This window comes from Scleropages formosus, chromosome 10 (genome assembly GCF_900964775.1).
Source record: "Scleropages formosus chromosome 10, fSclFor1.1, whole genome shotgun sequence".
Classification (NCBI taxonomy): domain Eukaryota; kingdom Metazoa; phylum Chordata; class Actinopteri; order Osteoglossiformes; family Osteoglossidae; genus Scleropages; species Scleropages formosus.
The window spans coordinates 28,290,967-28,310,839 of record NC_041815.1 but is presented as its reverse complement, the minus strand read 5'-3'; the positions used below and the strand labels follow the sequence as shown (position 1 = coordinate 28,310,839).

General features: G+C 48.6%; 1 protein-coding gene across 1 annotated transcript; it reads right to left on the bottom strand.

Annotated features, from left to right (window-relative positions):
- Positions 1-72: 72 nt before the first annotated feature.
- Positions 73-19,873, bottom strand: LOC108932216 (hephaestin-like protein 1). Its single transcript, XM_029255713.1, has 20 exons — positions 19,552-19,873; positions 18,345-18,589; positions 14,958-15,170; positions 13,707-13,901; positions 11,760-12,014; positions 11,478-11,649; positions 10,816-10,955; positions 9,001-9,132; positions 8,540-8,745; positions 7,572-7,716; positions 7,213-7,425; positions 6,898-7,111; positions 6,321-6,460; positions 3,832-3,960; positions 3,627-3,733; positions 3,269-3,491; positions 2,127-2,266; positions 1,412-1,574; positions 1,236-1,259; positions 73-1,148 (listed from the first exon to the last, which is right to left on the bottom strand). Exons 1-20 carry the CDS (start codon positions 19,728-19,730, stop codon positions 1,033-1,035), a joined length of 3,351 nt encoding a protein of 1,116 aa, XP_029111546.1. The 5' UTR covers positions 19,731-19,873; the 3' UTR covers positions 73-1,032.

Here is a 19,873-nt window from a genome sequence, read left to right as displayed (position 1 = left end):
TTTGGTTCTTCAGACTCCTTCCGGAGATCGTTCTTTCTTAAGGTGGTTCCGTCAATACGAGCGTCTACACAAAGCGCTCAGGCTCCTTTTCCATCATCGTTCATTCGTTTATTTTCGTACCAGATCCTTAAACCCAAAAAAAGCATCATCGATATCAGATACAATATTTATCGTATATACCTCATTCAATATATAAAAACACGTTGTTATAGATCTGATTGAACGCAAGACCTTTGATTTATGTACAGTTCAGTTTTCTTCACAATTAACCGGTACGGTGAGTGATTTCATTAAGGTTATGAAGACATAAGACATTGAGGATCCCGCTAAATTCTGACGATTTGTGCTCGATGCATCCGGAACATCTCCTAACGCATCTCAGTGGAAACGGAGGGGAGCGTAAGCGTTCTATCCCAGTCGACCTTAAGAAGCGCGAGGGACAGGTGTACCTGCTGCCGCAGAGCATTATGGGAAACGACTCAACTGCCAGCAAACCCCCTAAAAGTTATGATTTATAAATAGTAAATAATGACACCTCTACTGGCAACAAACACACAAGAACAAACCAACATGTCTTTATTCCCCCCCCCCCCCCAACCCAACGTGCATTTCAGATCCAGCTTTTGTAAAATATAAATCTCTGTGCATCACTTTTCTTTCACTCTCTATATTAATCATTAATTACATAGGATATCATGTAAACAAATCTGCGGAAAATATGCGAGGGCAGCTTTGAGCGCAGGATTCGCCGGACAGCCGTCCTCGCGCCGCAGTGAAATCTCACCGGTGACGCTAGTGTAAAATATGGTAAAAAGTGGCGGACGTGAAGAAGGGGGCCAAGGGAGGAGTAACTCCAGGATGTGCTGACGGACGGGATCGTTTTCCTCCTCCTCCGGGCGCTCTGGATGTTGGAAGCTGGACTCTTCGGGCGATGCACACGATTCCCGTAACGCGGATGCGCCGTAAACGTTACCACGCTTCTCTGCCGTCTCAGTAACGCTCACGTTCGGATCTCCTTCGCTTGCAGGCGACTCAGAAGTAAAGTTCGGAGGTCAGCAGTGCGAGAGCAACCAGTGAGAACGGCGTGAGCTCCCTTCCCAGATGATCTCCCCATCGGGGAAATAGGACGCTGGTCAATACCGGAGCATCTGGGGGGGGGACAGTGGTTGAAGCACTGCGGTCGTTCTCCGAGGACCGTGAAACACCATCAGGTCAACCAGCAACGGGTTCCTTACCATTAAATACAGAGCTCCCTCTTCCTAGAGCCACAGAGAGAGAGAGAAGATATAAAATCACACACACATCTTGTACAAGGAAGAGTCCTGTACAGCAATGCATTCACAAATGAACATGTGTCGAGATTCCACCCCGCAAGCCTCAGGTGCGCTGGAGCATCTGCCGACTCCCTCACCTTTCCTGCTGAGGATCGTGAAGGTGGTCTCCATCCCAGCGTGGATGTGGTCGGTGACGTGGCAGTGCAGCAGCCACCTCCCGGGGTTCCCCGCAACCAGCTCCACGGTCTGGAAGGTTCCGGGAAACAGGTCGTAGACGTCCGCACGGTGGATCCTGTCCGTCTGCGACAGGGAAACCAGGGTAAGGTGAGAAGGTGTGGTCGTTTCGTTCTTCACAGCACCGTGCAGCAGTTCAAACACACACACACGCACACGCACACACGCACACACACACGCACGCACGCACGCACGCACACGCACACACGCACGCACGCACGCACACACACGCTTTCTGTGCCACTTGTCCCATACGGGGTTGCGGGGAACCGGAGCCCACCCGGCAACACAGGGCGTAAGGTCGGAGGGGGAGGGGACACACCCAGGACGGGACGCCAGTCCGTCGCAAGGCACCCCAAGCGGGACTCGAACCCCAGACCCACCGGAGAAGAGGACCCGGTCCAACCCGCTGCACCACTGCGCCCCCGCAGTTCAAACAAGGTGTGAAAATTCCCGAACCAGAGCATGGTAGTTGAGCGTGAAGGGCATGACTGAAGAGATCACACACTCCTGTAGCCCTCAGGGAGCTGATCGGGCCACGACAGAGCCGACACGCTTTGGGTAAGAGGTGCCCCACGGGACACGTCCACCTTCCGGAGAGGAGCCTCAGACAAGCACCTTGTAGATGAAGCTCTGAGCGTGGAAGTGTACGGTGTGCATGTCCACCTCGTTGCCCATGCCGAGGAGGTACCAGTCGGTCTTCTCGCCCTCCACCATGGTGAGACCGTGCAGGTTGCCGTAGAGCTTCCCGTTGATCGCTGGGCGGGAGAGAAAGCGCGCTGTGACTCCAGACCTTCTGCATGTAATCATGTGGAATGGGGCCTGGCCTGCCCTGACTTGGGTCATGGGGGGGGGGGTTAGAGCCACTACTTTGCACTCAAAGGGCCCAGGCTCAAATCCCAGTCCTCCTGCTGTATCATTTCGCAAGGTACTTGATGTGCACTGATGCAGTAAAAATTACCCAGCATCATCAATTTATTTATAATTGGGTAAATAAGTATGTTAAAATTATTTTTTGTTTTAAAGAACAGCGTCAGCTATAGAGATCAAGTGTAAATTTGATCAGGGCCAACAGACAAGACAGCCCAGTTCCACACACACACACTTTCTGACCCGCTTGTCCCATTTGGGGGTCGCGGGGAGCCGGACCCTAACCCGGCAACACAGGGCATAAGGCTGGAGGGGGACGGGACACACCCAGGACGGGACACCAGTCCATTGCAAGGCACCCAAGCAGGACTCAAACCCCAGACCCACTGGAAAGCAGGACCCGGTTCAACCCACTGCGCCACCGCACCCCCCCAATGTGAAGTTAATTATAATTATTTACCATTTTATACAGCTGGGTAATGTTACTGGGTAAGTACCTTGCTCAAGGGTACTACAGCTGGAGGTGGGATTCATCCCTGCACCCTTCGGGCCCAAAGGCAGCAGCTCTGACCACTACGCTGCCAGCTGTCCCATATGGTACTGGGGCAGTAATGCCAGGAACCTCTGTGGTAATGAGATGGAGCTCCGCCAAGCCTGACTCATCTTTACAGGCCAACTGTGTTTTTGCGCGTGTGCGCATCGGGCTGCAGCAGCAGTGTGCGAAGAGCTCGGAGTCTCCCAGGCACACACCCGCACGCGCACACACATTACGTTTTGCATCTCCCTCGGAGGACAGAGGACACGTGTGGAACGCAAATGCGGCACCGAGCTCGGAATAAAACCTCAGCCAAATAAATGCAAACGGGAAACGCGGTCATCGGTCCATTCACCGTGCATCTTGTTGCTCTCCTCGAACTCGGCATCAATCTCGAAGGCGTCCGGGTCCTTCTTCAGGTAGGTTTCCACGTTTTCGTCCAGGTACCAGGATTCGTTCTCGTCGAACACCATGAAGAGCAGCGCAAACTCCCGGTCCACATCCCTCCGGCGGCGCTGCTTGTCCAGCGTCCCTTTTCGACAGATGACCAACGGTCCGATGAGCCCGCTGACCGTGTCCTGGGACGGAAGCGCAACGCAACCAATGGGAATTCTCGAAAACAGATGTTTGCAGAAAGTTCCGGAAGCTGCTGCTATCCAACAATGCGTTAAGAGATAGACTCTAACGGACGTGTGCGCAGGTTAAGGACGCACTTTGACGAAGTCGGCGGTTGAGTAGTACGCAAAGGCGATGCAGTTTGGGTCCGAGATTCCCGGGCCCGATTTCTCTGGGATGTCCCAACGGTACTGTCTCATTCCTCCTACGGAGAGAAGAACGAAGGAATGAGAGGAGATCAGATCCTCCTTCCTCACTCCACTCTCGACCTATCCTGGCTTGATCGCTGCACCTTTTCCTCACCTGGCTGAACGGGCGACAGGTGAGCGGAGCTCGTCCGCACGCCGTGAGCGTGCACGGAGAACGGGCGGCTCGCCTTGTTCTTGAAGTTCACCAGCAACTTCTCCCCGACCTCAGCCCTGATGATGGGTCCTGCACGCGGGAGTAAATATGAAACAACCCCTTTCGATGCAGCTCAAAGACGTCCCATGCTGATGTACACTTTTACCGCAGGTCTACAGCACCTTATCCAGAACGCTTGGAGTCACTTGTGTTTCGGAAATCAGAATTTTTGGATGTTAAAAATGTCATAAGGTGCATATACCATGTTAGGCCACACCCCCAGGGGGTCTGGGGCTGCGCCTGATAATCAAACCCACAAAACGTATGAACATCAAACTAACAGGAATAAATAAGACTGAAAATGGCACTGCGGTTTAGTTAGAGAGTAATAAATTGGTAAATGAAATTGTGGGATAAATACAGGCAATAAATTCTCCAGTATTTCTGATTTCTCAGAAAACATTCAGTAATGTATAGATTACACTGATGTATGGATGAGTGACCCATTGTAAGTAGTGTATCTAGCAGAGACTCCCTGTGCGAGAGAAGTGTGTAAATGTGGGTGGAACGGTGACACAGTGAGTAGTGCTGTTGTCTCACAGTGCCTGGGTGGTGCGAGAAGACGTGGGTTCGATCCCTGCTCAGTCTGTGTGGAGTTTGCATGTTCTCCAGGTGCTCTGGTTTCCTCCCACATGCCTGTCTGGAGTTTGCACATTCTGTCTGTGTGGGTTTCCTTTGGGTGCTCTGGTTTCCTCCCACAGTCCAAAAACATGCTGTTCAGGTTCACCCACAGTGTGTGAGTGAAAGAGAGAGTGTGTGTGTTCCACTGATGTATGGATGAGTGACCCATTGTAAGTAGTGTATCTAGCAGTGTAAGTCACTGTGGTGAATAAGGTGTGTGGGCTGGTAACACTACATAGAGTTCACTGGAAGTTGCTTTGGAGAAAAGTGTCTGCTAAATAAATAAATACACACACACACACATTTTCAGAACCGCTTGTCCCATACGGGGTCACGGGGAACCGGAGCCTACCCGGCAACACAGGGCGTAAGGCTGGAGAGAGGGAGGGGACACACCCAGGACGGGACGCCAGTCCGTCGCAAGGCACCCCAAGCGGGACTTGAACCCCAGACCCACCGGAGAGCAGGACTGCGGTCCAACCCACTGCGCCACCGCGCCCCTCTGCCAATAAATAAATAACTATTTAAAAAAAAAAAAACAGAAACTAAGCTAAACACTTGTACATGCAATTTGTTTTCATGACATCTGGACGGTCGAGGATCTTGGAGAAGATCAGTGTTGCTGCTGCCGTCATCAGGTTTCGTTTTTACGGATTTGGCTCCAAACTTACAAAAAACACTTTCAGTTTTCAGAGCTTTCCAGGTTTCGGGATTGCAGACAAGCGATCGGGGGCCTGTATATATTACTATTTGTTATTTCTCATTTTAAACTATTTTAAATCCTGCAGAGCAGGGCAGGTTGCATGCCCTAGGTGTGTGAAGAGGGTGTGACCCGAAGAGTGAACTGAAACAGTGAAAAGCCTGTTTGCTTTCAGTCTGATGTTATTATGAGGTTATAATGAGATAATTGCATTGGTGCAGCTGACGTTTTCACGGAACCACGTTGTTATTTTAGCCGACGGGGTTTCAGACGTTCGGCGGATCTGAACGTTCCCCGCAGCCGCAAAGTTCATCTGCAGCTTTAATTACGTTACTAAATGTTGACTTTTTCCGTGCTTCCTTTTTTTAAAAAACTTCCCATTTCTCGTTTTGAAAGACACATTTTATTGCAGCGCTTCCCTATTTTAACTGCAAAAAGACAGATACCGAGGAAGGGAAAAGTGCTAAACCGTTTTAAATCATTTGCATCAATGTCTGTGTATTAGCTGTGGAATGAAGGTGCTTTATGTTGGACTGGCGATGTTTGTATCGCTGCAGTGCAACAGTGGTGTTTTACGTTGACGTGTAGGTTTATTCTATGGCACTCTCTGTACAAATAAAATTTATTGTTCGCATCATTTGTAATCTTTGGATTTTCACCCTTGATGTGTAATATAGTACATTTATTTATTTAGCTCATGCTTTTCTCCAAAGCAACTTACAATGTTAAGATACATACAATTATTTACCCATTTATACAGCTGGGTAATTTTTCCTAGAGTAATTTACATTTGTTTATTTAGCAGAACATGTAAGTGTCTTGGATGAATGGAGCTGCTTTGACACATTTCAGATAAATCCATCAATTGTATCATATCAGAAATCCTTTTTAAACTTCCTGGAACCTAGAAAAAAGGCATTTGGAATATATTTCTTGAATTTCCAGGTGCTTGTCCCATAAATCAAGAGAATATTGTTCTGTTTCTTTGGCAAAAACGATCCTGCTCTGCACCGCAAGTATACAGCTGGGTGTCAGAAGTGGTTCGAAAGAAGCTGTGAAACTACATTACCCAGAATGCCCAGATGTTCTTCTTGAGCATGTCTCTCCTTCCTTGTCCTGAAGGTGGCGTCAGTGTACTCCCTGAACACAACTTTCTTATACTTGGAGCCAATCAGATTGGCTCCCTGCTGGACAAAGATGCTCCCAGGACTGAAACAAAATGCAGAGCAAGGAATATTCCTTAAGTTATTGAATTTAGCAACGATACTACGAATTCATACGCAGACTGCCTGTCACTGTAAAGAGGCATCATGAATAAATGTGAATACTATTTGGATTAATTCATTCAGCTGATGCTTTTCTCCAAAATCACTTGCAGCGTTAAGCTACTTAAATAATTCACCCTTTCATACACCTGGGGAATTTTTACTGAATCAAGTACCTTAACCAACACCGTTACAGCGGGAGATGGGGTTTGAACCTGAGTCCTTTGAGTTCCAGACACCTGCTTTAAGCACTACGCCACCTGCTGCCCCAGGAATAACTCAGATCAGGGGCCAAACGGTGCCAAGGCTCTTTGTCGGTATCTGATAATGCTGAATTGCAGCTTTTAGAAGGTTAAAGATGCTGGTCGGTTGAGGTCACACCTGTTCTCCACCGTGGAGTTGTGCTTCTCCAGCTCCCAGTCGCGACTCGGGGAGTAGTCCCACTCCAGCTCCTCAGCGGCAATGAAGTAGCTCACCGTGGGGGTGGAGCCAGTTGCGGGGGAGCCACCCTGCTCCCTGCACTTCTTCACCGTGTAGTGTTGCCTCATGCCACCGAGGTAGTGGTCGCTAGTCTGGCAACTGACCTCAAAGGTGCCTGCGGGCCAAAGGTCAGGGGTCGCAAACTGTCCCGAGGTCCGACGGTCCGCCGGCGACGTTGCGATTCCCCTAATTTCGGCCACGGATGAGGGGACTCACCGTCGTTGTCCGGCTCCATGGAGACGGTCACCGTAGTGTGTGGGAACAAGCTGAGGGTGTCCCGCGTCACGCCCTCCCGCTGGAAGGTGTTGCCCTGGAAGTAGACGCCATGTATGTCCACCTCCGTGCCCAGCCCCAGGGCGTGCCAGGCGACCCGCTCCCCGTCGCACAGGTCCAGACCGAGCAGGTTCCCGTACATGAAGCCGTTGACGGCTGCAGCAACGCACACACACACGCGGTGAGGGTGACATGGGCTAAAGGACCAGTTTGCTAATAAACACCGACACACACACACACACACACACACACACACACACACACACACACACACACACCGACACACACACACACACACACACCATGCATCTTATTGCTCTCCTGAAAGTCCGCGTTGTACAAGTCGCTCTCTCTGCTGCCGAACATCTTCATGTTGTTCTCCAGGTACCAGCTGAGGTTCTCGTCCAGCACGGAGAAGAGCAGGAAGAACTCCCTGTCTACTTCCCTCTGGAAAGAAGACAAGGTTCCCACGGAGACCCTTAGGGTAAACAATGTGTGTTTCTCTGTTTCATTACACATACGTGACCCTGCAGCGCTTTTGCTCAGAAGACATCAATAAGTGGTCAAAGGGTCATCAGCCCAATGTGTAATAGCAGGGTAATGTACCTACAATGTCTACAGGACCCGATCACTCCCAACACCCCCAGCTTTTGCCCCTTGGTGGTCCCACTCACAGTGTGTACATAATTAAGTCTACAGGCTCATTTTTGGCCTCGTCGTGGCGGAACGAGCTCCCCGTGTCCCTCAGAGCTGCTGAATCCCTCCCGCATCCAAGAAGGGCCTCGAACCCATCGCTTTGAGAGCCACTTGCAGATCTCCTGACAGCTCCAAGAGTCCAACGCCGTCTGCTCTGATTATCCGTGTATTTGGTATTTGAATGTCACTCCTGTAGGAGCTACTGGAGGGATGTGATCCAGCAACATGGTGGTGTCAGACAAGCAATTTCATATCTGTGTCTAAAGCTCTTCGTTTGCTGATGATGACCTTCCGTTGACTCTGAGCTGTGCGTCACTTTAAAGAGAAACATCTGATAAATAAATGTCACTTCTATAGGAGCTACTGGAGGGATGTGAACCAGCAACATGGTGGTGTCACACACACAAGTTGTGTGTCATTATTTCAGTGTCTGTGTCTAAAGCTCTTTTCTTGATGTGGATGCTCTTTCATTCACTCTGAGTTGAACATCGCTTTGTAGAAAATCTCCCGATAGCAAAAACCACGAGTATGAAATATGACAACAATAAGGTCAAAGAGGAGCTGGTTATGGTACCTGTGATCCGCTCTCGTCCAGCGAGCCCTCCTTGCACACGAGAAGCGGACCCACGAGGCCCGAGCTGGTGTCCTGGATGGGATCAGCAGCAGAGTAGTACAGGTAGGAAATGCAGGCTGGGTCGCTGGGGGCGGGACCCTCTGCCACCCTCCACCGGTAGGTGAAGCTATTGCCGGGAGTCACTTGGGAGCTCCGCTGCTTGGCGTCTGTCAGGGTTACACTGTATGTTAATATACCTACAGTTATTTACCCTTTTATACAGCTGAGAGATGTTACTGGAGCAATTTAGGGTAAGTACCATGCTCAAGGGTACTACAGCTAGAGGTGGGATTCAAACCTGGACCTTGGGGGCCAAAGGCAGCAGCGCTAACCGCGACACGACCAGCTGTCCCCAGCGAGTTTAGCAGGTGCCCGGAGCGAGGTGGCCTCACAAGAACAGTGCTGGGGCGGTGGTAACGTACCCCCCCCATAGTGGGCGCCTTCGTTCGCCTTGTCGTACTGCAGTCCGTGGGGCTGAATGCTGTACGCCCTGCTGGCTTTGTTCAGGAATGTCACCTCGATGAGGTCACCGCTCTCCGCTCGGATTACTGGACCTGGATGGAAAAACAGAGCAGGAACCCATGCGGTCAAAAAGCGGTCATAACCCGGCTCTAAACTCTTCCATTCAAATCAACCCGATTTTGTAGCGCTCGGAGCGGCACAGAGCAGTGAACAAAGTTCCTGGGAATGACACAATGCTGGGGTGTGATCGGCAGGTTGTCGTTATACTACGGGTCGCAGCGACTGCATTTTATGTACGAAAATATTTAATTTACGGAACATTTCTTTTGTGGCTCCATTCAAGTTATTTATTTATTCATTTTTTTTAATTTAAAATCACCAGCAAGTGAATAAGTGAGTGTTCTGGTGCTGAAGAAAAGAAAAAGCAAAAGAACACTCAATTATAAAATGAAAATAATAATGTAACGTGACAATATAATACCATACTGAATTTATATTCTTACTATTGTATATTACTATACAACCATGTGTCGCTTAACGGTATTTTGCTTAACGACTGACCACATATACAACAGTGGTCCCATAAGATTATAATGGAGCTGAAAAATTCTTATCGACTAGCGATGTTGTAGCCGTCGTAACATTGTAGTGCAACATGTTACTCGCGTGTTCGGGGTGGTGCTGCTGTAAACAAACCTACTGCACTGCCAGTCCTATAAAAGTATAGCACATACAGTTATGTACAGTACATAATACTTGATAATGATAATAAAGACCTGTTACTGCTTTATGTATTTACTATACTGTACTTATTACTTTACAGTGTGCTCTTTCTACTTATAAAAAAAAGTTTACTGTAAAACAGCATGTTGTGTTACCCAGCAGCGGCGTCCTAAATCTTATGTTTACTGCATCTCTTGACTGCATCGAGGCTATACCATCTAGGTGTGTGTAAGTACACTCTACGATCGAGGCTATACCATCTAGACTTGTGTAAGTACACTCTACGATCGAGGCTATACCATCTAGGTGTGTATAAGTACACTCTATGATCGACGCTATACCATCTAGGTTTGTATAAGTATCTAGGTGTGTGTAAGTACACTCTACGATCGAGGCTATACCATCTAGACTTGTGTAAGTACACTCTGCGATCGAGGCTAACCATCTAGGTGTGTGTAAGTACAGTCTATGATCGAGGCTACACCATCTACGTTTGTGTGAGTACACTCTGATATTCGCACAACAACAAAATCTCCTGACGACACATTTCTCAGAACGTATCCCTGTCGTTAAGCAACGCATGTCTGAATTTTAACGTTAATAATGTGTAAAATTAGTGAAAAAATAACAAGCTCTAGGATACAAAGTAGGATTCATGCATGTTCATTGTTTATGTACAGTACACTTATGGGTCATATAATACAGTATAAGGATGTTTACGACCTACGACAAAGTCATCTTACAACAAGATCGTTGGAACAGGACCTTGTTTTAAGTCAAGGACCACCTGTGTAGAGTAGTACAGTTGAGGAGAAGAAAATTAAAAAGTCCCCACTGCAAAGAAGGGGAGAAAATACACCTGTAGGGGTCCAAGTACCAGTGGCTTGACCTCCCCTCTGTGTGGCGACAGGGTACCTGTGTGGATACGTCTGATACGTAAATATTCACTATACACACATTCTCTAAAACGTAACCGAAACTGAAAGCAAAACCTGATTTTGAGGGACGTCTTTGCTAATCTGGACAAACAAAGAGAAGCTCGGAATTCATACCCAGAATCCCAAGGTGTCTCTCTGTGGCTCCCCTCACTTTCTTGGTGCTGAAGGTTTCATCCGTGTACTCCACATAGCGGGCCTTCTGATAAACCCCTCCCAGTCTGCCGTGGGTCTTTCCGAAAAACGTTTCGGAGTGGCTGGAGGAGGGGAGGTCAAGAAAGACTGAGACGATTCGTTCTTCTATCCGTTATTGACAGCCGAAGGTCTAATGAAGAGTCACGGTGGTCCAGAGCCTATCCTGGAAGGTTAGGGCACGAGGCAGGGTACATCCCGGACAGGATGCCAGTCCATCACATGGCAATCTCTCACACACACACACACACACACACACACCAAGGGCTACTCAGAGCCATAAGTCCACCTGAAACATGTTTTGAACTGTGGGAGGAAACCAGAGCACCTGGAGGGAAAAACCTTATAAAAACATACAGAGTCCATGCAGACAAAGCCAGATCTGAACGCGCTGCCCAGGAGCCGAGAGGCACCAGCACCAGGACTCCTTAACAAAGCAAGCGCACCGGTTTTAATCATACACCACATAAAGTGCGTGTTCGAGAATCCAACAGTGGATCAGGTTGTTTCCTTTCCAGCGAATTATCTGCAAATAAATGCCTCTGCAAAACTCTTTAAAAAAAAAAAAATCTTTAAAATAAACACACCTGTCTGGGGACGTTAGCGAGACGTTCTGGAAGGTGTCGATCCCAAGCGGAGCGTAGTTCCACATAACCTCTTCGGCCGCTATGTAGTACTGCCTCTTTTTGCCACCGGGGGGCGCTTCATGGTCGTGTTCCCCTCCGCAGGACGACACCGTGTAGAAGGCCTGCATCCCAGCTGTGGACACGAACACCGTGACGTGAGCCGCTGCTGCCGGCGGACCGCCGACAGACCGGAACGGAGGGGCGCCAGCCCGGTTTCGACCGAACCGAGTCGGCGGTTCGTACCCTGAACGTGGTCGTTCACTTGGCAGCTCAGCATCCACCGGCCCACGGTTCGGGGCACCATGTCTGCTGTGATGAAGGTGGCGGGGAAGAGGCTGAGGACGTCTGCGCGGTGACCCTGCTGCAGCACCGTGTGCCCGTGGAAGTAGGCCGAGTGGATGTCCACCTCGTTGCCCATGCCAAAGAGGTGCCAGGACACGGTGCGGTTAAGGCACATCTCCAGACCGGGCAGATTTGCGAACACGTACCCGTTGATGGCTGCAGGTCAGAGGGGCGTCGAGAAGAAAACAGCGGTCAGGGGGTTCCTGAAGACCAGGTCACCCAGAGAGTGCACATTCTCACAGCGGAGATTTTAGAATCACCGATTCACCTGAACAGCATGTCTTTGAACAATGGGAGGAAACCAGAGCACCCACAAGAAAACCCACATAGAGAAAACGCAAACTCCACACAGACGAAGCAGGGATTAAACCTACAATATCCCACAGCACTCCGGTGCTGTAAGATAGCATCGCTGCTCGCTGTTCCACATGCCACTTTTACTGTAAATTGCTGTAACAGTAATTAAGGTTATTAACAGTAATTAACAGACGTCGTTAATAAAGCATGAATTAAATGCTTAACATAATAGTGTTCTACAAGGTTCATGTCTAATATTCGTGTGTCAAGCAGACCGGCGAGGAGCCTCTTGTTAAAGAACACCCTTGTCTAGAGCTTATATTATAAATGGGAGCACAGTGGTTAGAACTGCTGCCTGTAAACCTGAAGGATGCAGGTTCAAATCCCAGCAACAGCTGTAGAACTCTTAAACAAGGTACTTACCCTCAACTGCTGCAGTAAAATGACCCAGCTGAATAAATGGGTAAATAACTAAGTACCTTAACGTTATAACTTGTGTTGGAGAAAAGTGTCAGATAACAAAACAATATAAAATTGTACAATAAAGTCTTGTTTTTGTATAAATGTGTTTGTCCAGTTAAAAATTCTTATGTTGCTAATTAGTAAAACTGCATGAATAAACAAAACATATCAAAATGATGGCTCATTAAGAGTGCAGGGGGCAGCGTTTAGAGTTGCCGGGACAGGACGGGATGGTGTTCAGGGTCATGACCAAAAACGTATAGGACCGCTGGTGCAGTGAGATAAATGACTTCCTGTAACACAAACACGGGCAGCGGGAGTTCGAACCTACATCCATCAGCGGTGAAAAGACCCTCCTTATATAAACAGGACCAGCAAGCAGGGGTTTACAGCCCGTGTGTGTGTGAGAACGTGAAAGTACAGAGGGCCACGCTGACTTCTCGAAGACAAATCCCTTCACCTCAAACAGATTAAGAGGATATACAGAAGAGACCGATGTGTCACAGGTTCAAATCCCACTAGAACCACAGTTCCACAATGAGGAGGGTTCATAACCTGAATTCTTTCTGTAAACACCTAGCAGTGTGAGGGGGTTTTAAATCTCCATCCCTTCACTATAAACAACTGCATGTTCAGTATGGGGTTGTGACCCTGTCCCAGACACAGGGTTCGCACATTAAGAGCAGGTTTGAGTCTCTACTCCACATCAAACACATCTTTGGATTGTGAGAGGAAACCAGAGCACAACACAGGAACAAAGGGAGAACACGCCAGCTCCAGACTCACCAAGCCAGGTTCAAACCCACATCCAAACCCACCGCTCAAGAGCTGTGAGGCACCAGTGATACCCACTGTGCCACCCAGGTTACAAAAACACTGCAGTCTAGTGCTTACAAAGGGGGTAAATAACGTAACAAGTGTGACGGGTATCAATTTTTTTCATAATAATGATATCAAAGCACCATAATTTATGACTTCCAGAACAACATATCACTTCCCTCCTGAAATTTATTGTTTTATGATGATCATTAGAAGCAGCAGACTGTGTTCGAACCTAAGGAGCCACGAGCAGCGAGACGCCCGACGCACCGTGCATTTTGTTCGACTCCTGGAAGTCCTCGTCGTCGGGGTCGACGCCCGCCGGGTCCGAGCAGAACGTCTCGATGTTCTCCTCCAGGTACCAGCTGAGGTTCTCGTCCACCACGCTGAACATGAGGAAGAAGTCCCGGTCCACGTCGGTCCTCTCCAGCTGGGTGCGATCTCCTGAGCTGAGCCGCAGGGAACCTGGGCAGCGCGGGGGGCAGAAGATACGACCGCATCAGCGGAAGGGCGTCTGTTCAAGTCCCACACAGACTGGTGCAGCCTGTTGGTTAAATATTCACACATTTACTGTTTCCCTACATAAATAACAGATGAGCAATAATTAAAATGTTTTATCAAGCAGTGTCGGGATGTTCCTGTGAATTCAAAACACTAACACAGTAGATGTGGATCTAATAATAAATGATGTAAAAACAGTGTATGGACGACCCAAGGGCTGTACAGCGCTCCTAGAAAGTACGGTAATCCCTTGTGTCCCTAAGTTTTACCACGATATGGTTATTAAATAAGAATCAGTGTCTGTCATGTGACACAATAGGTGTGTAATGATCAATTCCATGTGTTGCTTTAGAGGAAATCGTGTGTGTAGTAGAAAGGGTGTAAATATAAGTGAAGCCCAAGTTGAACTGGTTAAACCAAGTGGGTAAGTAGAGTCAGGGGTGTAAATTGTACTCATTTTTTCATTTTAAAAGTTTAATATTTAGATTTTTCCATGTTTATTTTAATATTTCATACAACAATCATTACCGTTCCTACAGGGTTCACACACTTTCAAGCTGCACTATATTTAATCAGTATAATTTACTTTTATTTTCACTATATTGCAGTTTTTGTCCATGTGTTCTTTTTGCGGATGCACTCAGCAACATGCTGCCGTTTCATCTTTTATGGTGCCCAGCGTAGCAAATAATAATATCTATCTGACACTTTTCTCCAAAGGGACTTATGATGTTAAGTCACTTACACTGATTTACTCATTTATACAGTGGGACAATTTTACTAGAGCAATTCAGGGTAAGTACCTTGCTCAAGGGTATTACAGCTGGAGGTGGGTTTTGAACCTGAGACCTTCAGGTCCAAAGGCATCAGAAGTAATCACTACGATACCAGCTGCCCCACAGACTGCAACACATAATAATAATAATAATAATAATAATAATAATAATAATATTATTATTATTATAGAGGTGTTTGCTAACGCTCGGCCACACAGAACTCATTCCCTGCTGGTGCCCAAACCTTTTCTGCAGGTGAGGAGGGCCCCGATGAGGCCGGAGGCGATGTCCCGCGGGGCGTCGATGTGCGAGTGGTACACCCACGTCAGACAGTTGGCGTCGCCGTCCGCGGGTGCGAACTCGGGCGTCACCTCCCACCGGTAGGTGTGGTTCCCGCCGGGTGGCACCGCGTCGTCCAGCTTGAAGCGGCCCGAGGTCCCGTCCGGATACAGAGCCCCTGGAACGCGGGGAAAAAGGGTCCGTTACTCCCGGAGTCACGGATGCGAAACAATACCCTGCCGTGCGCGTGGGCCTACAGGGCCGTTCGGTGACTGTGACTGAAGAAACGGGGCGGCTGGACCGTGCGTGACGTATCTCGGTCTCAGGACACGACGTCACAACGTCTTCCGAACTAAAATGTGGCGAAACGACACCAGGTATGAGTACTGGAATGTACCTTGGCGACCAAAAATTTACTTATTCGTACTTCTTTGGGAAAAAAATTCCCCTTATGTCTGATTACATGAGGAATATTTGGGGGCAGTAGGGGGCGCTGCGGTTAGAGTCGCCAACTTGCACTCCAAGGACCCGGGTACAAATCCCACACCCTGCTCGTACCAAGGTGCTTACCCTGATTTAATAGAGTAAAACAAGCCAGCTGTATAAATGGGTAAATCAGTGTAAGTGGTATAACATGGTAAGTTGCTTTGGAGGAAAGTGCCAGATACAGTAGTAAACAATAAAAAAATGACGTGATGGTAAACGGTCACAGGAAATGCCGCGAATCCGGGTTCGGGACGAGGTGGAAGAGCAGCTGCGGAGACGGTTCGGGAGGAGAGGTTCCTCGAGAGAGAGGGAGCGACACTTGAGAAGCGAAGCTCCGACAATGGAGCGCTTCACTGCTTCGTCCCGGCGGGATTGGACACGACGACCACTCGGCCGACCTTCCTCCAGCCGCCGCAAGCCCCTCCCAACCGCGACAACCAGTGTGGTGTGTATTCTGTGTCCAAAGTACAGAGTACACACAATACACCGAACCCAAAGTACTGCCGAAGCGCACAAATCTACCAACAGGTCAGCCTACAGCCCCAGAGTGACACACTGTACGGAAGTGTGTGTGTGTGTGTGTGTGTGTGTGTGTGTGTGTGTGTGTGTGAGAGAGAGAGAGAGCTGCACTGAACGCTGTTTTTTGTTCTGTTCAAGTTCTCCATTACTTACGTCTGAATGAGCCGCTGCTCTCGATCCATCAGTTTCATGCAGGGGGGTGGGGGTTGGGGGGGTGTGGGTGTGTCCATCGGGACCAGGATGGAAAACCGTGGTTAAAAGCAAAGTATAAAACATCTCCGCGGGTATTTAAAAAAAAAAAAAAAACACCTCATCTGAGATGCCAAGGAGGGACAGAGGGGATACACCACAGTTACCGCAATTTACCTCCCCTTACTGAAGCTCAGGTTGGACTCATGCAGAAAGAACCTTTACAATTATTCATATACACATTTATCCACTTATTGGACACTTTTATCCAGTGACATACAGTGATTTTTAACTAGTATTCATATGATCACACACACACACACACACACACACACACACACACACACACACACACAAGCCTAGAGGTGTCCAGCCTTTCTTTGTCCAAGGACCATGCGTAAAATCATAGTGATTGAGTGACATACTTAATCTTAAATGTCTAAAGCGAAAAATTATCATTTATTTTATTGAACTTTATTTAGCTGTGTGTGTGTGTGTGTGTGTGTGAGAGAGAGAGAGAGTGATCGGACACGGTAGAGACAGTACATATTGATACTTTTGTGAATGTTCTTGCAGGCGGCGTTACGTGGAACAGCGGTTCACATGTTGGACAGGGTCGACATGCGCGGTAAAGGGTGTAAACGGAGGGAGTAAAGAGTAAACCGATCAGATGCACAGGACGACACCAAAAGCATGAGATACGGAGACGTGGGTTTCGACAGGGAAACCACAGACTCTGTTTTTCAGCAGTATGGACCCCTCCTCCCACCGGGGTACCGCGGGTCAAGGAACTTACCCTGTATTGATACGGTAAAAATGACGCTGCTGTATAAATGGGTAAATCACTGTAAGTCACTTACTCTGCAAACTCACTGTGTTCAGAGCAAAACGGGAACAGCAGGTGGTGCAGTGGTTAGAGCCTTTGGAGGATGCAGGTTCAAATCCCACCTGACGACTTCATAACTCTCAGCACGGTACTTACCTTATTTCACCCAGCGGTGTCAAAGGGTAAATCGTCGTAAGGTACTTTGGAGACAAGTGTCGGCTGAAAGAGCGAAGGAATGTAGGTGCAGAGCAGAGAGACCAGGGCCCTGGGGGAGGACCACTGGAATGCGGTAAAGTGCAGGGGGGCTTATCTGGGGGGCAGAGAAAACTGAGAGCTCAGCAGTTGTGTGTAAGGGGTGATGGGGGGTGGGGGGGCAGGAGTGACGCAGCTCTCCGCCTGAACACAACACATACCACCTGTCTGCCTCCCTAAGGTGAACGCAACCCAGCTCTGCGCAGCGGGGTTATGAACCCATCTCCTTACGTCATACCGACTTAAAAAACTTCTTTTTAACCACTGGACCCAAATACTCTAGAACAGGGTAAGACAGTATAGTACTTTATTAATCCCAAAGTATCCAAAACACTCACAAAGCACCTAGGAAGTACACATAATTAATTAAACCCTGCATTATTATTATTATTATTATTATTATTAATAATAATATAGTACCTACTCTTAAGTGATACAGTAAAAGTTACCCTTTTGTTTAAATGGGTAAATCACTGTAAGTGGCTTTACACTGTATGCATCTTTGGGGAAAAGTGTCAGGTAAATGAATACATGTTAAGACACCAGGGTAATTTTTACCGTACCGGTTCAGCATAAGTCTCGGGCTCCCGGTTCAAGGGTACAACAGCAGGAGCAGGGATTCAATCGAGGGACCTTCGACGAAAGGCATCGACACTAACCGCCGCGCCACCCGCTGTCCTCTTTCTTCTCCTGCTTTATTTATTATCCGTCGAGGGGAAACAGCACTGCGCTTCAGCCAAGTGTCGCGCAATAAAACTTACGGCAGAGCTGCGGTAAAACCGTTTTTGTCGACTTCAGAAAGCGTCTGAGGTTCAGTTCTGCCGGTTTTTTCCAGCATTGCCTAATCAGGGCCGCAATTGCAAACCAAGGTCGTTCACATCGCTTGTTGAGGGCAGAACACACACACACACACACACACACACACACACACACACACACACACAAGGGCCTGGGAATCATTGTGCTGGAGAACACAGGGGAGGATTATAAAGGCTTTGGGGAGGACCCCCAGGCCCCCCTTTCCAGTAAAGGTGTGTGTGTGTGTGTGTGTGTGTGTGTGTGTGAGAGCCTGCAGGGTACCTTCAGAGTCCTTCTCGTAGAAGACGCCGTGGGGATGGAGGGAGTAGGAGCGCGACGCAAAGTTCTTGAGGTGGACCACGATGACGTCGCCGACTTCGGCCCTCAGCACGGGGCCCAGGAAGCCGAGCCACGGCGGCTTCGCCACTTCCTCCGCGTACTTGTCGTCCGCGTACTGCGTGTACACGGCTTTCTTGTACACGCTCCCGATGGCGTGGGGACCCCTCTCCAGAAAAACAGACGCGTGTCTTGGACGGAAAAAGACACACGAGCAGCCCCATCAGTTCTCAGGGGCCATGAAATATTTCATATCAACGTCACATGTGCCAATATTTCATACATTGCATTTTTTCCACGATAAAATGTTATTTACACTTTCTGAACATGTATAACATACATGGAAAACTGCATGATTGGGTCATTGCGTTGCTCTACTCTTACTATACCATAACCATATACTGTCTCTCCTTGAGTTAGACATCTCAGTTACAAATTTTCAAAGATCAACATTTTCTCATCGATATTATTTATTCGGGGGCGCGGGGGTGCGGTGACGCAGTGGGTTGGACCAGGTCCTGCTCTCGGGTGGGTCTAGGGTTCGAGTCCCGCTTGGGGTGCCTTGCGACGGACTGGCGTCCCGTCCTGGGTGTGTCCCCTCCCCCTCCGGCCTTACGCCCTGTGTTGCCGGGTAGGCTCCGGCTCCCCGCGACCCCATGGGACATGCGGTTCAGAAAATGTGTGTGTGTGTGTGTGTGTGTGTGTATTATTTATTTCTTGCTACATTTCGATTTTCCTTCAATTGTTCAGCAAAAGCTCGCAAGTCCCGCATGATCACGCTTTTACTGACTGCCACAGAGCGCTGAAAGGGGAACTTGGGAGTTATGAACAAATCGAGTTGCGAACACACAGCTATTCCGGGAAATGAGGAGGCAGAGAGCGCAAAACATTGAAGACGAAACTTCGAGAGCGACAGAGATCATCATAATAATGACGTCAGCAGTTCATTAACATTCTGCGTAGATAAATGCTTTGTACTTTATTGATCCACGGGACGGGGGAAATGTAATAAAGAAAAGGGGTTCAGAGAATTCATTGAAAAAGAGTGAGAATAAATTTATGTCGGGATCTCACACGCCTCCCAGAGGCAAGAACAATAATAATAATAATAATAATAATAATAATAATAATAATAGGTTAGGGAGCCACTCACTCATCTGTGCGAACGGATTCTCCGCTGAGCGCGTTTCTCCCACTCGGGCTGTAGTCCCATCTCTCCTCCTTAATTCCCACGTAGAACCTCCTGGTAACGGAGCGGCTCTCGGGAACGAGCAAGGACGTGGTGAGAAGAGGTAAAATCCAAAACGAGGGGTGTGCGCGCGCGCGGCACATGGCGGCTCGGGGTTCGAGAAGAGCGGAGACGCGCAGTTGAGTTGAGTTGGTGCTGGTCAGGAGGACGCCTCTCTGAGAGCTCTCGCTTCCGAGGGGACACCAGTCGCGCGCGCGCTCTCTCTCTCTCTCACACACACACACAC

Bases quoted from the DNA above. Each gene is read 5' to 3' on its own strand.
- LOC108932216 (XM_029255713.1), bottom strand. From the start codon at position 19,730: ATGTGCCGCGCGCGCGCACACCCCTCGTTTTGGATTTTACCTCTTCTC. The intron at 12,015-13,706 runs GTGCGTCGGGCG...TCTGACCTGCAG, and splicing joins GGAGTCGAACAAAATGCACG to CCATCAACGGGTACGTGTTC. The intron at 11,650-11,759 runs GTACGAACCGCC...TCGTGTCCACAG, and splicing joins AGTGAACGACCACGTTCAGG to CTGGGATGCAGGCCTTCTAC.